This window comes from Delphinus delphis, chromosome 1 (assembly GCF_949987515.2).
Source record: "Delphinus delphis chromosome 1, mDelDel1.2, whole genome shotgun sequence".
NCBI lineage: Eukaryota > Metazoa > Chordata > Mammalia > Artiodactyla > Delphinidae > Delphinus > Delphinus delphis.
In genome coordinates, this window is record NC_082683.1 from 88,037,013 (window position 1) to 88,055,333 (window position 18,321).

At 41.2% G+C, this 18,321-nt stretch overlaps 1 protein-coding gene across 5 annotated transcripts in view; it reads left to right on the plus strand.

The window, feature by feature from the left end:
- The window catches only part of CDC14A (cell division cycle 14A), a 185,339-nt gene that overhangs the window by 95,522 nt on the left and 71,496 nt on the right, over positions 1–18,321 (plus strand). For all 5 annotated transcript variants that reach the window (XM_060026310.1, XM_060026312.1, XM_060026302.1 and 2 more), the window contains 2 exons: positions 8,558–8,645; positions 15,409–15,639. In XM_060026310.1, the coding sequence (XP_059882293.1) occupies positions 8,558–8,645; positions 15,409–15,639 (319 nt within the window). The remainder of the gene's footprint in view (positions 1–8,557; positions 8,646–15,408; positions 15,640–18,321) is intronic.

The following is an 18,321-nucleotide window of genomic DNA, read 5'->3' on the forward strand; positions in this document are numbered from 1 at the left end:
GAGCTGGGCTTGGCTTCTGTAGGCCTGGTGACAGACAAATTGGTTCATGCCTGTTTGAGAGTGGAATCACAGCACAAGGCTTCCTCTTGTTTCTCCCGTCACGGCACACGTGGAAAATGTGACAGTATTTGATCAGCACTGTGTGGTCATAGCTCACAGCTTACGGCAGCTGGCTGGGGAACTCTGGCTGCCCCAGCACCAGCCCAGGAAACTCCATTCTGTTACACCAGTTGGGAAGCTCTGTTCTACAGAAATAACGGTGTACAGGTCAACGTTTGTTTTTCTTTTCATTTTTAAATTTTTAAATTTATTTTTGACTGCATTGGGTCTTTGTTGCTGCAGGCGGGCTTTCTCTAGTTGCGGCGAGCAGGGGCTACTCTTCATTGCAGTGGCTTCTCTTGGTGCGGAGCACGGGCTCCAGAGCGCAGGCTCAGTAGTTGTGGCACATGGGCTTAGTTGCTCCGTGGCATGTGGGACCTTCCCGGACCAGGGCTTGAACCTGTGTCCCCTGCACTGGCAGGCAGATTCTTAACCACTGTGCCACCAGGGAAGCCCTTTTTTTTTCATTTTTAAAAGGTTTATTATCTGTCACTTAAGTACAAAAAATATTTCAAGTGAATGTTGTATTTCTACCCTTTAAAATATATATTTTTTCTATTTTATTTTATTTATTTTTTTATACAGCAGGTTCTTATTAGTCATCCATTTTATACACATCAGTGTATACATGTCAATCCCAATCGCCTGGTTCATCCCACCACCACCCCCAACCCCCTGCCGCTTCCCCGCCTTGGTGTCCATACGTTTGTTCTCTACATCTGTGTCTCAATTTCTGCCCTGCAAACTGGTTCATCTGTACCATTTTTCTAGGTTCCACATATATGTGTTAATACATGGTATTTGTTTTTCTCTTTCTGACTTACTTCACTCTGTATGACAGTCTCTAGATTCATCCACATCTCTACAAATGGCCTAGTTTCGTTCCTTTTTATGGCTGAGTAATAGTCCATTGTATATATATACCACATCTTCTTTATCCATTCATCTGTCGATGGGCATTGAGGTTGCTTCCATGACCTGGCTATTGCAAACAGTGCTGCAATGAACATTGGGGTGCATGTGTCTTTTTGCGTTATGGTTTTCTCTGGGTATATGCCCAGTAGTGGGATTGCTGGGTCATATGGTTATTCTATTTTTAGTTTTTTAAGGAACCTCCATACTGTTCTCCATAGTGGCTGTAACAATTTACATTCCCACCAACAGTGCAAGAGTGTTCCCTTTTCTCCACACTCTCTCCAGCATTTGTTGTTTGTAGATTTTCTGATGATGCCCATTCTATCTGTTGTGAGCCAAGAAGATGTATCACACTCTTTACGGCCTCAATTTGGTAACTTTTCAGTTAATTTATTGAACAGATGTTTATTAAGTACTTCCTGTTTGCTCAGTATATTTACTAGGCTAATATTTTTTTTTTGGAAGGCCTCCTGTAATTTTGTCTCTTCATGGGTGGGGTTAGAGCCTTTCTTCTTATCACCTGCTGTCGTAGATTCCATATATCCTTGTGCCTCAGTCTGCAGATGTTATCATGTTTGACCCTTCTCATATGTTATACTTCCATCTTCATGTTTATCAGATTAATTGTCTGCACAGAATTTCTCACTGATCTATGACAGGCTGAATGTCATAGTGAGAATCAGTGAGAAATTCAGCAATTCATAATCCATCATTATTCCTATTATCACTAAGGGATGCTCTTTTGGGAAAAGAGCATTGCTGTTCTAGAAGGTGATTTCACATTATCTTGGCCACATTGCAATGTAGCCCGTCTGGGAACTGTTTGTGAGAAAGTGTTGGTCAATTCTGGATGCTTGGGACTGGGTCTTTCTTGGCCCTTGGGCCGCTTCCATCAAGTCTCCACATAACTCTCAGAGTCTATGTTTTAGAAATTAAGTAAGTCTGATTACATCACTCCCCTACTTTAAGTCTTTCATGGGCTCCATCCTGACTGAAAGTGTGGAGGAAATGCCAACTCCTGAATGCAGTGCAAAAAGCCCTTCTGGACATGGGCTTTGCCATCTTCCCCATTTTCGTCCTTTTCCCTTCCCTCCTCATACCCAAGTCCATGCAGCAGTGCATCTTCATGCTGTTGTGCCTTCAGACATGCTCGTTCCCTCGTCCTCTTCCCTGTGGTCCTTCCTCCTCTGCCCACCGAATTCATGTATTTACATGTCTAAGGCATTTTTAGCTCGATGGGAGCTCTTCTCACACAGCGTGTGTGATGCTCTGTTTACACACCTGTGTCTTCCCTGCACTCTGGGTACTTGAAGTCAAGAATATGTCTCTCTGGACATATATACACTACCAAATGTAAGGTAGATAGCTAGTGGGAAGCAGCCGCATAGCACAGGGAGATCAGCTTGGTGCTTTGTGACCGCCTGGAGGGGTGGGATAGGGAGGGTGGGAGGGAGGGAGATGCAAGAGGGAAGAGACATGGGGATATATGTACATGTATAACTGATTCACTTTGTTACAAAGCAGAAACTAACACACCATTGTGAAGCAAGTATACTCTAATAAAGATGTAAAAAAAAAACCACAAATAACAAATGTTGGAAAGGATGCAGAGAAAAGGGAACCTTAGTGCACTGTTGGTGTGAATGTAAATTGGTACAGCCCCTGGGGAAAACATAAAAAAAAAAAAAGAATGTGTCTGTCTCATCTTTGTGTCAATAAGTAACCCACTGGCACAGTATACTTGTAGTGGGCAGTCATTAAATGTTTGTAGAATGAAAGAACTAATGAATAAATGAGTCAATAAGTTCTAAAAAAAAAGGAGTATAGCACATTTCAAGATATTTTATATAATCTGTTAAAAGTAACTACTTTTCAATGGAAAATGACCAAGACATATTAATTAAGAATCCATTCTGATTTTGTAGTAACACTCCAGGGGGAAAATGTATTGACTATGGTAGACAACTTCCTGAAATGCTGTTTCTGTTTTTTCATTACCAGCCAGTCTATGCAGCAAGAGTGAGTTGTTGTTGTGTTTTTTCCAACCAGTTATTTGCAGCACAGATCGCTAGATATTGTAATCTTCAACCAGGGCTTGCGTGTAAGGCCAGTTTAGTTTAATATTACTAAACCTGGAGAGACTGTCTCCAGGTTGACTATGTCATCCTTCATTGCAGTTAATAAGTAAATTGTCAAGTGATAAGGTGGTGTAGACTCCCAACATTGCCCTTTTGCATACACATTGAGAACTAATAAGGTTTGTTAGGCCTCTTATCTCTCAGTGTGTCACCTCAGGTCAACAGCAGGAATAATTGAACATCTAGGGGATGATGTTTCAAGGCTTTGCTTTGGATTAGAATTTGTACGGCAATTTAGAATGTAACCTGGATTCTGCTTGATTTGCCCTCGACTTGTTCATGAATTACAGAACTGGAAAAATGTGAATTTCTGCCACCGTAATTGTGAATTCCTGCCATAAGACTGGGATCAGGCAAGCTCCAGAATGCAGGGATATGGGCATGTCCTCACACCTGGAGGAACTGGGGAGCTGTGCATCCCACGGTGATTTGACTGTTCAAAGAACTATTAGAAGCATTTGCCTGGAGCTATCCTGTAGTGTTGATTATACCCCTCAAAAGCCACAAGTTTAAGGAAGCAAGATTCAATCCTTCCTGGACCCAGTGTTTCCACATCTTCTAATACAGTGCACCCACTGCTGGTTCAGAGATTATGTTGGTTAAATCTATAAAATGTTTTGAGGTCTAAGAAATTTCCCATGTTTTTCCCTTCTTCTTTAATTATTGTTTGTTCTCTGTCCCTTCTTTTACCTCCACTTCTTAAGAGAGCAATCTTGGCTCTGTTTTCACGCAGTCAGTCAAAGTGATGGTCTGGCCTTTACTCTCGTGACTCAACGGAAACTGTTCTTGCTTAATGGCAAGACTTAGCCAAACCGAATTGTTGTGCTTGGTCTTCTTCCTACTTGATTTACTCTGTGGCCGCTCTCTAATTCTAGAAACTCACTTTCTTTCCCTAACCTCAAAAGTTCTGTCTCGGGTTTCCCTGGTGGCACAGTGGTTGAGAGTCCGCCTGCCTATGCAGGGGACATGGGTTCGTGCCCCGATCCGGGAAGATCCCACATGCCGCGGAGTGGCTGGGCCCGTGAGCCATGGCCACTGAGCCTGTGTGTCCAGAGCCTGTGCTCCGCAACGGGAGAGGCCACAACAGTGAGAGGCCTGCGTACCGCCAAAAAAAAAAAAAAAAAAAGTTCCGTCTCTTACTTTTCTCCTCCATCTCTGGCCATGTGTCTCAGGATCCCCTGCAAGTCCTTTCCCTTCCCTTGCCCACCTGAAACGTGCTGGTCTCTTGGGCCATGTGATTTCTGGTTAAATACATTCTCCATGAGTGAGGGGACTGTTTCCAAATTTCAACAACCATGTATGTGCTGCTGGCCTCAAATCTGCATGTCTTGAGCACTGGAAAGGTACCTGCACACGTGCACTAGATTCTTGCTCCCTGTGGTTGCATTAGCACGGCGTTCGCTGGGTGGGGCTGCGAAAGCAGGCCGCCAAATGTTTTCTATGTTTAGAGGTGAAGCAGTCGTCCACCTGGGGCTCCTCTTTCCCTCTACCACACTGTTTCTCTCAAAAGTAAATCCTAAGTAATAATCTAGAGTTTGACTATTATTTAAAGCCAGATGGCAAGGGAACTTAATTTAAACCAAATACCTCAAATATTTACTTTGATTTAAGCTCATAAAGTACCAGATTTGACAGCATATTTGCTGTTTACGTAATACAACTATACTATCAACGCTATTTTATTGTTTCAGAAGTAAGGAAATATAAAGAAGGTGCTTTTTAATGAATAAAAAAGACTCTGTAGTTCTGTCTTTATTTTTAAAATAATCTTTGTGCCACCATTAAACCTCTTATGTACTTGTATTATAACATTTAGCAAAGTTTAATGCAACTTTTTCTTTAATGGGTATCTTAGTTCAGGCTGATATAACAAAATATCATAGACTGTGTGGCTTAAACAATAGACATTTATTTCTCACAGTTCTGGAGGCTGGGAAGTCCAAGGTCAAGGCACCAGCAGAACTGTTGTCTGGAGATGGCCCTCTTCCTGGTTCGTAGATGGCCAGATTCTTCCATGTCCTCCCTGTGTCCTCATAGAGGGAGCTCTCTGGGGGTTTCTTTTATAAGGTCACTAATCCCATTCATAAGGGCTCCATCTTCATGACCTAATCACCTCCCAAAGGGCCCACTTCCTAATACCATCACGTTGGGGATTCGGTTTCAACATATGAATTTTGTGGGGGACACAAACATTCAGTCTATCGCAATGGGTAAAATGGAGATGGTAATAACACCTACCTCACAGGGTTGCCCTAAAGATGGAATGAGTTGCGTGTCATAGAGTAGTGCCTAGCAGAGAGTCCGTGGTATATCTGTTAGCTGCTATTATTATTAACGTTTTTTGTTACTTGTTTTCAGACTCCTTAAGGGCACAGAGGGAATGCTTTTTATTATTTTATGTGTGACACCAAGTTATAGTCCTTGATATATAATAAAAGCTCAGCAAATGTTTTAATGAATGTTGAATTGTGCTTCAAAACTGTTTATCCATGTTGTCTTAGAAAACACATCTGTTGATAAAGGGAACCAATCCAATAATTGTCAACCCGAAGGTCTGTCTTTTCTCTCTTACAGTCTGTTTAACATTTGGTAAAAAGGCCAAATATTTTTCAGTGTTTTAACCGAAAAATATCTCTGTGACCATTAGAACAGAGGCATGCCTTACTGGCACAGATTTATTTCTTAGAAGTTATAAAAATTCATGTTTTCAAGTCAAATTAGATTTTATTTAATTTTTAATCTTTTTTCAGTTTTAATACAGTTTATTTTTACTTTGTAAGACACTTTGATTTCTTTTTATTTTTTCAAATTTTATTTTCAATGCACCAGGAGAGTTAGCTATTCCAAAGAAATCTGGTGAGTCTTATATGTAAGCCGAAGGATCTTATAGTAACATGAATATTAACAACTAAATGTATCAGTTTCAAGAATTCACATTTTCATTTTGGGGTTTTCTTGTAGTGAAGAACATCTGCAGTTTCTCTACATAGTACTTGGTAGGTTGTAGGCTTTGGATTGGAAGAGGTAAAATTATTCTCTCACCTATCTTTGCCTAGACATTTGTTTATAAAATGTGGTAATGTTGGAAAGTACCTTAAGTTCCTATCTGATCTAGGTTTCTTGGAAGTGTGTGTGTGTGTGTGTGTGTGTGTATGTGTGTGCACTCGCACTTGTGCACAGACACATTTAATTAGAAAAACAAGCTTGTGTTATCTTAAATATTTTATTACTGATAAATATTGACATTTGTATAATCCACTGTGAAAGAAGGCACAGATAGTAATTTTGGAAGCTTACCAGTAAAGTTATGTTATATTATTCAGTTAAAAGCTGTAACTTTCTTATTCATTTTTTTTCAGATTTGGATCTAAGACATAAATCTTTTTGTTTACTCCATCAACCTTATCCAGGTTACTGAATATAGCCCAATATTATCTAATGTTTATCTTTTTGGGTAGGCAGATTTGCAAACATATTCTTTTGGTTCTGTGAGTGAGTTCATTGCTTCTCTCCATATGATTGATTATAAAAGGTTACTGTTTAATCAAATGGATGTCTATAATCCAAATAAACAGACATAGCACAATGTATATATTTATCTAGGCCAACTTCGTGGTCAAGGATACAGGAATAGTGAACATAGAAACCTGTTTTCTTCTACTGTTCATAAATAATTGGTTTTAGCCTTTTGATGCTTAGAGCATACCCTTATTTTTGAATTTTTAAATAATGTTTTAAGCTTAAGTATTACTTGAGATGGATGTTAAATTCTTTATCCAAATTGTTCTAAATAGATAGCTATGCTTGAGATTTAATTTGGCATGTGTAATCATAACACTCGGCATCTCTAAGATTCTATTTAGGGCATTATGGAGATTTTATGTTTATTATGATTAGATTAATGCAATTCAGACATTTACAAGGTGTCATGTCAAGTTTCATTTGTAACTTTTTATAACTGGGAAGAAACATCTGCATTTTAAACATGAAAATTATACAGCCAAGTTATGATTTTTGTGGAAATCAAATCTAATGGGTAGTGTAAGTAATTAAAGTAGAGGCTCCAGGTTTCCTTGGTAGGATTACTCCAATTTATTTTAACAAATACTTCTGAGCTCTTACAGCAGAGTGCAGGCTCTGTACTGACACAGATTCCTACCATTGAGGTCTGTGCCATGTAGTGGAGCAGAGAGCCTTTTCTGTGGATAACCTTGGCCCAGCAAAGAGAACTGCCTTCCTTCCCTGCCTGGGGAAGTATCTATGCAGTGCTATAGAGGGTGGAGACTTGGAGACTAAAAGCTGTGCCTGGTGGTGGAGGATGGGAGTAGGACTGGTGTTGGGGGTGGGTGAAAGAATGCTTAGGGGAAGAAGAGATACATATATTTTGTGATGCATTGCACAGCTGTGTCCCAGTAGCCTGCAAAGTTTGGGTCCCCTCAGCCCTGCCCCAGTGTTCCCTGGATTCAGAGGCACACCAGGAAGGGAAGGAAATGAAGGAGGTAATGGAGCAGTGGGAGGATGCTTGGCCCCTTGCCTGGTCTTCAGGCCTTCTGTGAGGATCCTGGAGTGTGTGGACCAGAGGCTGACAGCTGGTGATCAAAGTCAGCCCACAGATGTGTTTTATTTGCTTTCCTAGTATTAAAAAACAATTTAAAACAGTCAACATTTCAAATATAGAGAGATTTTACATGAACATCCAATTGGAAGATCAGCTGTATTCAGTCAAGTTTTCCTGTGGTCAGTTGGCCAGAGCTGAGGAGCATTTGCCTTTATTTATGTCTCTTGCCTGACCCTTGTAGCTGTTTGGTTTGCAGCTCCTGCAGGAGACTGTGGCAGTCTCCAGTTTGTGGTACACCCTGAGGGTTTGATGAGCCTCTATTCCTCACTCCTGTCTTCTGTTTCCCCGTCTAAAAATCAGCACCGACAACAGATAGAAACCTGTAAAAACAAACAAAAAATGGAGGTGTGTTCATCATGACCCTGATATTTATAGATTTTTTCATTGTTTAAAGTATGTTTACCATGTTCATGGAAAGTGCTTATATTTTCTGTCTTCTCTTATTTCCCATTATTTCTTGCTGGGGCAAGCAATGTTTGTTTTCATTTCATTCCATTGCAGAGTGGCCAAGAGACAAAATTATTTTCAGCAAAGTACTTCCACTTTAAGTAAAGTTTTCTAAACTTTTCTTATGGTCTAGATAAAAATTTTTTGAAGTGGATTGAATTCATAACCATTTTGAGAATCAGATGCATGTTTTTATTTTAAGCTATATTATTTTGTCTTCATGTATGTCCAACTAGTCTAGTACTAATAGAGTGAAAAACGGTTATATTTGTAAGGGTTTCCTAAATTGTATAAGAATTATAAAATATTTTTCTTCTCTTTTCTCACAAAATTCTCCCAGCGAGTTGAAAATGGTGACTTCAACTGGATTGTTCCAGGAAAATTTTTAGCATTTAGTGGACCACATCCAAAAAGCAAAATTGAAAATGGTAGGTTTTTATTTACTTTACCCTCCAAAAATTTATTTCAATTCATCTTCTTTGAGTTCTTAATATCCTCAGATAATCCTTTCTATTGGTAATATTCTCCAAAGACTATTTATTAATTAAAAAAATTGAACAGTATTTCAATTGTTAAATTACTAATTGAACAGTAATTAGTGTGTTAAATATTAAAGTTTAGTAAGTGGAACTATAATCACTGTTTTAAGACTATCAAATTTTTAGGTTGCCATAAATAGGGTGTTCACTTTACCTTGACCCAATTATTAAAGAAGAATCTGAGAAACCAACTGGTCAAAACAGTAAGCAGATTGCTGAATTCTATCAGTGGTTCTCAGATTTATTTGGTGGTGATGGCGTGCTATACCTCAAGGTATTCTTTGGTAACACCATGTTGAATAATGACGATGATGGTGACAATAGGTGTCATTTATTAAGTGCTAGTTACTAGCTAATCACAGCATCATCTCATTTAGTGCACACACAACTCTATGAGGTGTAGGAACTATTACCTCTGTTTCACAGGGGAGGAAACCGAGGCATATGAGTAGGAAATTTGCCCAAGTTCACAAAGTAATATGCACAACTGGTGAGACTCCAGCCAAGAGCGGGACTCCTAAGCATTGCCACTACACTGATCTGTTTAGTTCCATCATGGCAACTAGGAACAATTTTCTAGCTGACAATAATTAAATTACTTACTTGCAGTATATGTAGAGCCAGGGGCATACATATTCAGGAAGAAAAAGCATGACAAAAAAATAAGCCTCTTGAATGAAACATGATAGGCTATGTGTGTTTTCCCATTAACATATATTTTTTACTTAATTATTTTTTTTAACCTCAGATTCCCAGAAGACACGTAATGATAGGTACCAAAGGTTTAAGAACAGTTGATGGGAGAAGTACATAAAATTAAAAAAATATCACCCATGAACATAATAGCTCCTTTTTGCTCCCTCTCTAGTCTTAGAGCTGGAGCACTAGTCCTTGGAGGAACATAATTTGAAACCCTTAGTCTAGATTTATAAGTTTATTATTCTTTCATAACCATCATCATCATCATCATAAGTATTTATTCTAAAATCTAGTGTCATTGTATATGGTTATTCATGCATTTAGATTTGATAATTTTTTTTGAGTTTCCACACATGTGCTTATCATTTTATACCTATGACATATCTCACAGGGAACTCTGCTTAAATCATGGGGATTGAATCATCCGCTCTGGGGATGGGTAATCCAGGTCTACAGAGTTACCCTAACAAATAAGATGTCTCTGTACTGAAGCCATAATTAGATCTTCTCATTTACACATCATGAATCCGGTTCGCTACAGACATTGACTGAATAACCTGTTATGTTGGCTTGTTAGGAATAACTTGTTAAGTGCCTGAGGAAACTGCTTTCCACCGTTGGTCTTTCAAGACAGGATTGATTAAACCTCCCTTTAGCCTTCTGTGCAAAATGATCTGACTCAGACCCAGAAAACCTTAGTAGGTGTATGGTTTCAGTAGTGGCTTTGTTGTTGGGTGTTCATTTGGTGAAACTGAAAGAAATTTGCCATATAGGATTCACTTTTTAAATGAAATTTTCTTAAAGAGAAGATGAGAGGTGTAATTTAAAAAACCCATTTAAAATATTTTTATAGAGGTAATGCATGATTTTTTTTTTAAAAAAGAAAATGCAGATGAACTCATAAAAACAGCATTAAAGAGACCTATAATTCTACCCATGTTTTCTAGGTTTACTAGTTGGTGGTGGGATTATTGGGGATTTTAGTTTTCTTTCCATCTGCTTCTCTGTATTTTTTATTTGCACATATTTTTTTCTCTCTTAAAGAATATATACATACACACACACAGACTTACAAAAATATTCCTTTTTTTTTTAACTAGCATGGAGTCATAACATGATTCCTGTCTTATAGCAGCTTTTTTTCACTTAATATATCACATACTCCTTTCCATGGCAATAAATGTAGATCTTCATTATAATTTTCCATGACTGCATTCAATGACTATGCCATAATTTTACTAATCAATCACTTAATTTTTGAATGAGATCTAAGTTGTTCAATTTTTCACTTTTTGAAAACTACAGTGGTTGGTATGCATGTCCATACATCTGTTTTGCAGCCCTGGTTTCTTTTCTAAATTCTTGGAAGTAGAATCACAAGATAAAAGGACATATTTTGTGTGTCAATTGTTACTTGTCAAAAGTCTTAAAAAAATTATTTTTGGTCCTATATTACAATATAGGGAAATAATTATCCACCATTTGCTTATATGCTGGGAGTGGTGCTGATAAGCCTTTTGTGCACACCTCATCTATTTAATAAGCAGAAACACCCCCTGGAACAGGTGGTAGTTCTTTTGTGGAAGAGAAGATGGAGACTTGGTAACCTAACTTGCCCAGGTTGACATAGCCAGAAAGTGGCAGTGTGTGGATTCAAACACAGGTCTCTTTGATTCCAAATTCTGTGTCCTTTTTAATTTTACTACAGAGAAAGAACATGTTCACTACAGAACTGTAAGCAATCTAGATAAAAAGTCACCTGTAATTATATAATCTAGAAATAGCCACTGTTGAGATATCGTTCTCTCTATATCTTTTTTTTCTATGCATATACTGTGCCCTCTCACATTGAGAAAAAAAGGTGTGAAAGTGCTGCTTACCTAATACTTTCCAGTTTTTATGTCTAGAATAATTTCATTTAAGGCTGTTGTTGGTAAAATATTGATATTTTACTGGAATCCCCATTTTAAGATCTGATATTCACTAGAAGTGTCATTTTTTTTGTAAAGTGGTTTAACTCTGTAAATTCTTTTTGAACTTAAGACATTTTTTTTTTTTTTTTAGTTGAGAAACCCCTGTATTTTCTGAGGTGGCTGAAAGTCATTTTAGGGGTCTGTTAGTAGAAAAAGGTAGATTTTTTACGGAGTTAGCACTGAAATAGCTGTTGCTAGGATGTAGCAAAAGGAAGCACTAAAACCTTGGGGTCTGGCAGAATGCATTATAGCAGTCTTAAGTGTGTGTTGTCAACAGAGACCAACTAGGAGTTCCTTTCAGCCATCTTTGTTCACATTGTTTTGACAGGGGGGACAAGAGGAGCCCTAACCCTTTTTTGATTAAACAAGTGTGACTTGATAAATGAATAATATAGCAGTAGAACAAATTGGATTTCAGATTTCCCCCCAAAACCCTCAAACTCTTAGGTGGCAATGTCCTCATCTCTACTTCAGAAAGAAAGAAAGAAAAAGGAAAGAAAGAACAGGGAAAGACAGCTCGAGACAGGGAATCCAAACAGTTTGAAGCATCGGCCTGCTCATTGAATGAGAGAAGCTAGGTGTGAAGAGCCTGGGCTGCTTGAAGTCTGGCTCTGCGCCTAACTGGCTGTGTGAACTTCGTTGAGTTCCTCAACTTCTCTCATCATCAGACGGGGAAATAGGATGCACGTTGCAGGCATTTGGTGAAGATTAGGGATATTATAGGAAGTGAGTGCCTTGCACAGTGTCGGGCACATTAGTAGGTGCTTATTAGGTAGCAGATATTCTGATTACATTTTTATCATTAATGAACCTGATAAACATATTTTATTGCTTTCCACATTTGCCTGCCTGTTTTGCAGTTTTTACTTTTAATAAGGAATGGGTGGACTAATCATTTGACTCTGCTGTTCTTCTGTTTCCTTTAAATGAGGTTCTGGGAAGAGATGAATTTTACAATCTCTCTTTGCTTTGAAATTGGTCAGCGCCAGGGCTCTGCCTGTGCTTTACTGATGCCAGGGCACCATCTAGTGGCCAGATGGAGTAAGGGTCGGATGAAAGCTCGGTCAGCTCCGTGCACATTGCTAAAACCAGTCCTCCATCAGAAGCAACCAAATACATCGAAAACAGTTGTTCAGAGGTCAGAAGATATTGTCATTGTTGGTTATAACTCATTTGAAACGCTTCTGAGGATTTTTAAGAAGCTTCCTCACAAATCCAGGAAGTGCAGCCCCTCATGTTCACGTAAGGTCCCTGTTTTGGAGATTTAACAAATAGAATTGAGTTGGATTTTACCTTAAATCATCCCCAGCACTGGCCCTAGAATCTGACTGTCAGGGTTCAAATGCTGCCTCTGTCTCTTCCCAGCAGTGTGTGCCTGGGCCAGTTCACTTTCCCAGGCATCAATGACTGATAATTGTAAGGTTTAATGAGATGATATACATGAAACACTTAGCTTAGTGCCTGGCACATAGTAAGCGCTCAATAAATGTTAGGTGCTATGATTATCATTACTGTTATTATTTCAGTGCCCTATTACCATATTTGGATAACTGTTCAGTGTTCTTTTCTCAAAAGATATAAGCAGTTTCTCTTGATAGTAGATTTAGGTATATTATCTGTAATGCCATTTACTCATGATGGGAATTCATATATGTAAAGAGAAGCTCTTACGGCCTTGGTGGAGGAGGGAAGGGACAGACACCAAAAGAACCATGAGCGTGCTTCCTGACAGGTGCCATCATAGAGGTGCCAGTGATCACTAGGAGCCCAGGGTTAGAAGTGCCTGTCAGACTGTCACACCACGCCCCATCCCATGTGTTCCTAAGCCCTCTCCTTCCCACTCCTTACATGATAGAAAAGCTCTTGTTTCCTTATGCCAACCACAGTTCTTTTCCCCTTTAGGCTGGAAAATGATTTGAGCACACAAACCAACTAGGAAAACAGATTTGATTTTTTTCCAAGTGGAAAGGATCTGTTTTCTCTAAATGTGTATAAGTCACTGTTTCTACACAGAAGATCGTAAGTAAGCTCTGTCTTACCTGTTTGCTCAGAAGCAGCCTGGCTTGTGAAAGTCGTGTATGTGGGCTGCGGATTAGTTAGGCCTGCCCGCCAATGCTGCCTTCACCCCTTGTGCGACCTTGGCTAAGGCTGCCAGCGAGGGCTCTTGGTTGCACGCAGCAGGTATTGGAATTATGCTGGGGAGCTCACAGTCTCCAAGCGAAGGCTGGAAAATGAGGCTTAGAAAATGAACAGGGTCTAAGGGAGGTCATGTATCAGCAGGATCCAGGCAGGAACGGAAACCACTTTATTTCAAACAGAGGGAATGCAATATAAGGAATTTGTTAGAAAGCAGGCTGAAAAGTAAAAGGGCAACTCGGAAAAAAACAGCATATTAAGGAAGAAATAGCTATTGCCTTTAAGGCAACGAGGGACAGAAAGGAAAACGTGGGGTTAGCAGGACCTGGGACCTTGGCAGGTGCCGGGAGCTCCGAAGGGCTGGTGCTTGCATCTGGAGCCTGAGGAGTGGGGACCCTGAGGCTGGGCTGCAGGCTGGTGCCGGGAGTGCCAGACTAAGCTGGGAGTTCCTCTCTTCTGCTGCTGAAGCCATGCTGGCAGGAAAACAGAAGACATCCCTTCTCCCTCTTCTGGCCTCCAGTTGCTCCGGCAGTGCTTTAGTGACTCCCACTTTTCAGATGGACGGGAACCCAGTGGGAAAGGTAGCTTGGGAAATGTTGTATGTACACCCCAGCCCCGGCATATGAGTTGGCTTGCAACTGAGAGAAAATAGGAGATGACCAGGCTATGCAAGATTCGAGGCAGCAGGAAGTACAGCCACAGTGCAGAAACTGCTGGTTCACTTTGCTGGCTGCTGCTGCCCGCCCCACTCGGAGCCCACCATCATGAACGAGTTCTGAGCGAGATCCCCTCACCTGGTATGCCCTGAATGGCTTACAGATGTGGTAATCAACGGACTGAGAAATTAGTCCTTTTAAACCCTGGGGCCACTAGGCAAGGCTTGCAGTGGTCAAAGCCCCCAGTGGTCACCTTGGTTGATTGGCCAAGTCGAGGTCATATGTCTGTAACCCAGCTGACTGCAGCTCCACGTGATGCTGGACCCACTCACAGTAGAACGGTGGTTAGAGCCCGACCACTTGTTCTTCTCAAAAAAGAAAATGTCTACAAAAGTGACCGCTCAACCTCTAGTTTCTTTTTTTTTTTTTTTTTTTGCGGTACGCGGGCCTCTCACTGTTGTGGCCTCTCCCGTTGCGGAGCGCAGGCTCCGGACGCACAGGCTCAGCGGCCATGGCTCATGGGCCCAGCTGCTCCGCGGCATGTGGGATCCTCCCGGACCGGGGCACGAACCCGTGTCCCCTGCATCGACAGGCGGACTCTCAACCACTGCGCCACCAGGGAAGCCCTCTGTAGTTTCTTAATTGTTACATGGGGTTTACTATTTTTATCTTAATAGGCTGTTTTGAGAATTAAAAGAAATTTATGCAATTGTGACTTGTACATGGTAGGTGCTTAATAATCAGTCTCTCTTGTGGGGGACTGCATTGTAGATTAAAACTGTACACCTGGCAAAAAGGCTGCGTTTCAAAAGTATTTGTCAAGAGGAGTAAAAAGGACAGAGTCCTTCCAGGCCTACTGTGCACATCTGAGGGCCTCAGGAATGCCTTTGTTTTGGCGTGGGAGGAGTGTGCTCCCAGGATTTGAAGCCTAAAGCTTGAGGTTTTGAACGTTCACGAGCTATTTCCAATACTCAGAAGAGGTTTTTTTTCCCCCCTCCTATGGTGTTTTTCTCAGTTTTTCAGACTGCTGCTTTTAGGAACGTTGCTTCGACCTTACTCTCTCCTGAAATGTGCTTTCCTCCTAAGCTCTGTTGAGATTGATCGTCTTTATTGTGAAGGGTTTTCGTGTTCCTGGGTTACGTAAGACAAAATGCGTGCCTTTTGCTTACAGCCCCTGCTTTCCTTTAGGTTATCCTCTTCATGCCCCCGAAGCCTACTTTCCTTATTTCAAAAAGCATAACGTGACTGCAATCGTGAGGCTGAACAAAAAGATTTACGAGGCGAAGCGCTTCACCGATGCTGGCTTCGAGCACTATGACCTCTTCTTCATCGATGGCAGCACACCCAGCGACAACATCGTGCGAAGGTTCCTGAATATCTGCGAGAACACGGAGGGGGCGATCGCGGTTCACTGCAAAGGTGCGAGCGAGGAGGCCTCGGTGGGCACTGGGTTTCTGAGAGGGGGTGAGCCAAAAGACAGCAAAACGTGAAACAAAACCAGTTAGCGGCTTAGGAAGCAGATGAGTTGTTTTTAGTTTGAGAAAACTGGAACACAAACCCATTTAAATGACCCCTTCCTAAAGAAAGGATCGCTTGGATGTGGACAGTCGGTGGTGTGCGGCTTTCTGGACAAGGCAGTTGTTCTGGCCTTACCTTCCCCAATTCACAATCGCTGACACCAGGTGCCATGAGGAGGGGAAATCGCAGCAGCACCGTCGGTAGGCTGGCACAGTTGTCAGGAGGCAAGGGTTGTTTGTTCCCCTTTCTCCTTCTCTTCCATAATTGCCCATCCTTTTTCCATCCTCCTCCACCCATCTGATATTTAATGCTCCCATTTCGTGACCCAGCTATCTGGAGCCCCACTTCGCACCCCCCCTTCCTCTCCCCTATTAGCCTTTTGCATCGTGGAACAGAGTGTCTTACTTGACCATTGCAAGGGGGCGGCAGCATACCTAACCCTAACCCTGACCCTAACCCTAGGGGCGGCAGCATACCCGGCTCATCGCTAGCTTCCTTGCCACAGGTCTGTTACTGCCTCTTTGAAAGCTTGAAAGACTTATGTAAATGCATCTGTGGTCTCCAGGAGTGGGTACTTTGGAACAGGAGTCGCCAGATTTAGCAAATAAAAATACAAGATGCCCAGTTAAATTTGAATTTTAGATAAACAGTGAGTACTTTTTTAGCATGTCTCAAATAGTGCACCAAACATACATTCTGTATTTTACCTGGCAACCTTGCGTCAGCTACTCAGAAAATATGAAATACCATTTGCTCTAAGCCTAGTTGTTATAGACTCTGAGGAGGCTCGCATGGTAAGATTTTCCAGCACGGTGGAAGGTATTTTACGGGGGTCTTTCTTTTCAGTGAGCAGAAATCACTTTGGCCACCAGGGATGGAGCCTCTAGTTCCTCAGATGCAGCTTTTCGTATCGCCACTGGGTGGTGCTGTTCTCCGGTGTTGAGTCTGAGAACCGGTTTCTGTCGCGTTTTATGCTAATTGTCTGGTAGGTGTTGGGGATTGTACTGTTCTTTTCATGTGCCTAGTGCTGCTGTAACTGACTTACTCAGACGAGGTGGCTTTGGTTCTAACAGAAATTAAAATACCATTTTGTAGGCCCTTGCTTCTATGTTTAAGATTTGAGTAGGTGGAGGTACTTTGCTGAACATGTGAGCAGTAACTGGAAGCTGCATTTTGCGGGAGCCCCGGCGAGGGAAACGAGCTGCACGTGGCCCCTGGTTCAGCGGAGGGCTCCTCAGTCAAGCTTCGTCCACGTTGACAGAGCCCCCTCCCGCCCCTCCGCGTTTCTCAGCAGGACGGGGCCCCGACTTGCTGGACTTGCTGGACTTCCTGTCTTGGGGGTGCGGGGGGCGTGGGTCTCTTAGGAAGGACTGCTGCTTTCGGTTCTGCCCAGGTCACTGTGGGGTTGGCGGTGTCTGCCTTGCCCCCGAGTGATCCGTAGGCGCCCTGGCTTTGCCTCTCCATCCCATTTTGTTAAAGATTGCCCAGGCCCAAGGAAAAGCCTGCATTTCACACGCAGTCGGCCCTCCGTGGTATCCGGGGTTTTCGCATCCGCCGAAGTGACTATAAGGGACTTGAGTATCCCCAGATTTTGGAATACGCTGGGGTCCTGGAACCAATCCCTCGCGCATACCAAGAGCCCATTGTATTTCAGCTATAAGTGGAACTTGAAAGCTAATGGGAATATGGCAGCTGCTAACGTTTAGTAGGAGCTATTCATATGTTCTGTTTCAAAGCTTATTTTTGTGTCATAAAAATCAGTATTTTTCCTGGGATTAATTTGGCCTTATTTCCTAATCAATTAGTTTTATGGTTACCAAGTCATATAGTTTCTCTGCCTGTCATTGTCTTGGATTGACAAATTCAGGGGAGGAGAAATGCAAAGCTTTCCCTGAAACTTAGCATCTCTCTTGATATTATTCCTCACCTGACAAACATTGGGAAAATGAACCGCTCTTGTGTTAAACATTCTTGTTACAAGGATATAATAACATTCTTGTTATTATATCCTTGACTTGTGAATGTTGACCTTGTAAAGAATATTTTAAGAAATTCATATGTTTTATGTTGCAGAGGTTTTTATATTTTAATCAGAACCTTTAGCATCGAAGTCAGTTCTTTTATAGGAAGGTCACAATTACAGGTGGTGACATCTTTTTGAGAGTGTTATTTCATTTGCTTCCACTTGTACACACATGTAGGATTCTTTCATAAGGATTACACTTTTGATTTAATTACAGCTGTATTGTTTTAAATAGCGTGGTTAGCTACTATAGGCCTGTTAATTATTTCGACATCTGCGCTAATTAAGTCAGCTTAGTTTCCTGGGAATTAAAGCAGCACTGAGCATTTTAATTGAACTATAAGGAGGAGGGAGAGAGACCCTTATCCAATGTCAAATGAACTTTGGTAGCTGCTGAAAAAAATGACTATTTCCTGCCTCAACGTAAAGTACTAAAAATAGAGACAAACTGGAAACTAATTTTCTGGGAATGTGTGAAATCTTACAATGATTCAATATCTGCAGTTTGCCTTCTGGTTGATAAAAGGAATGGCTATGATTTCGTGACATTCTCTAGCACA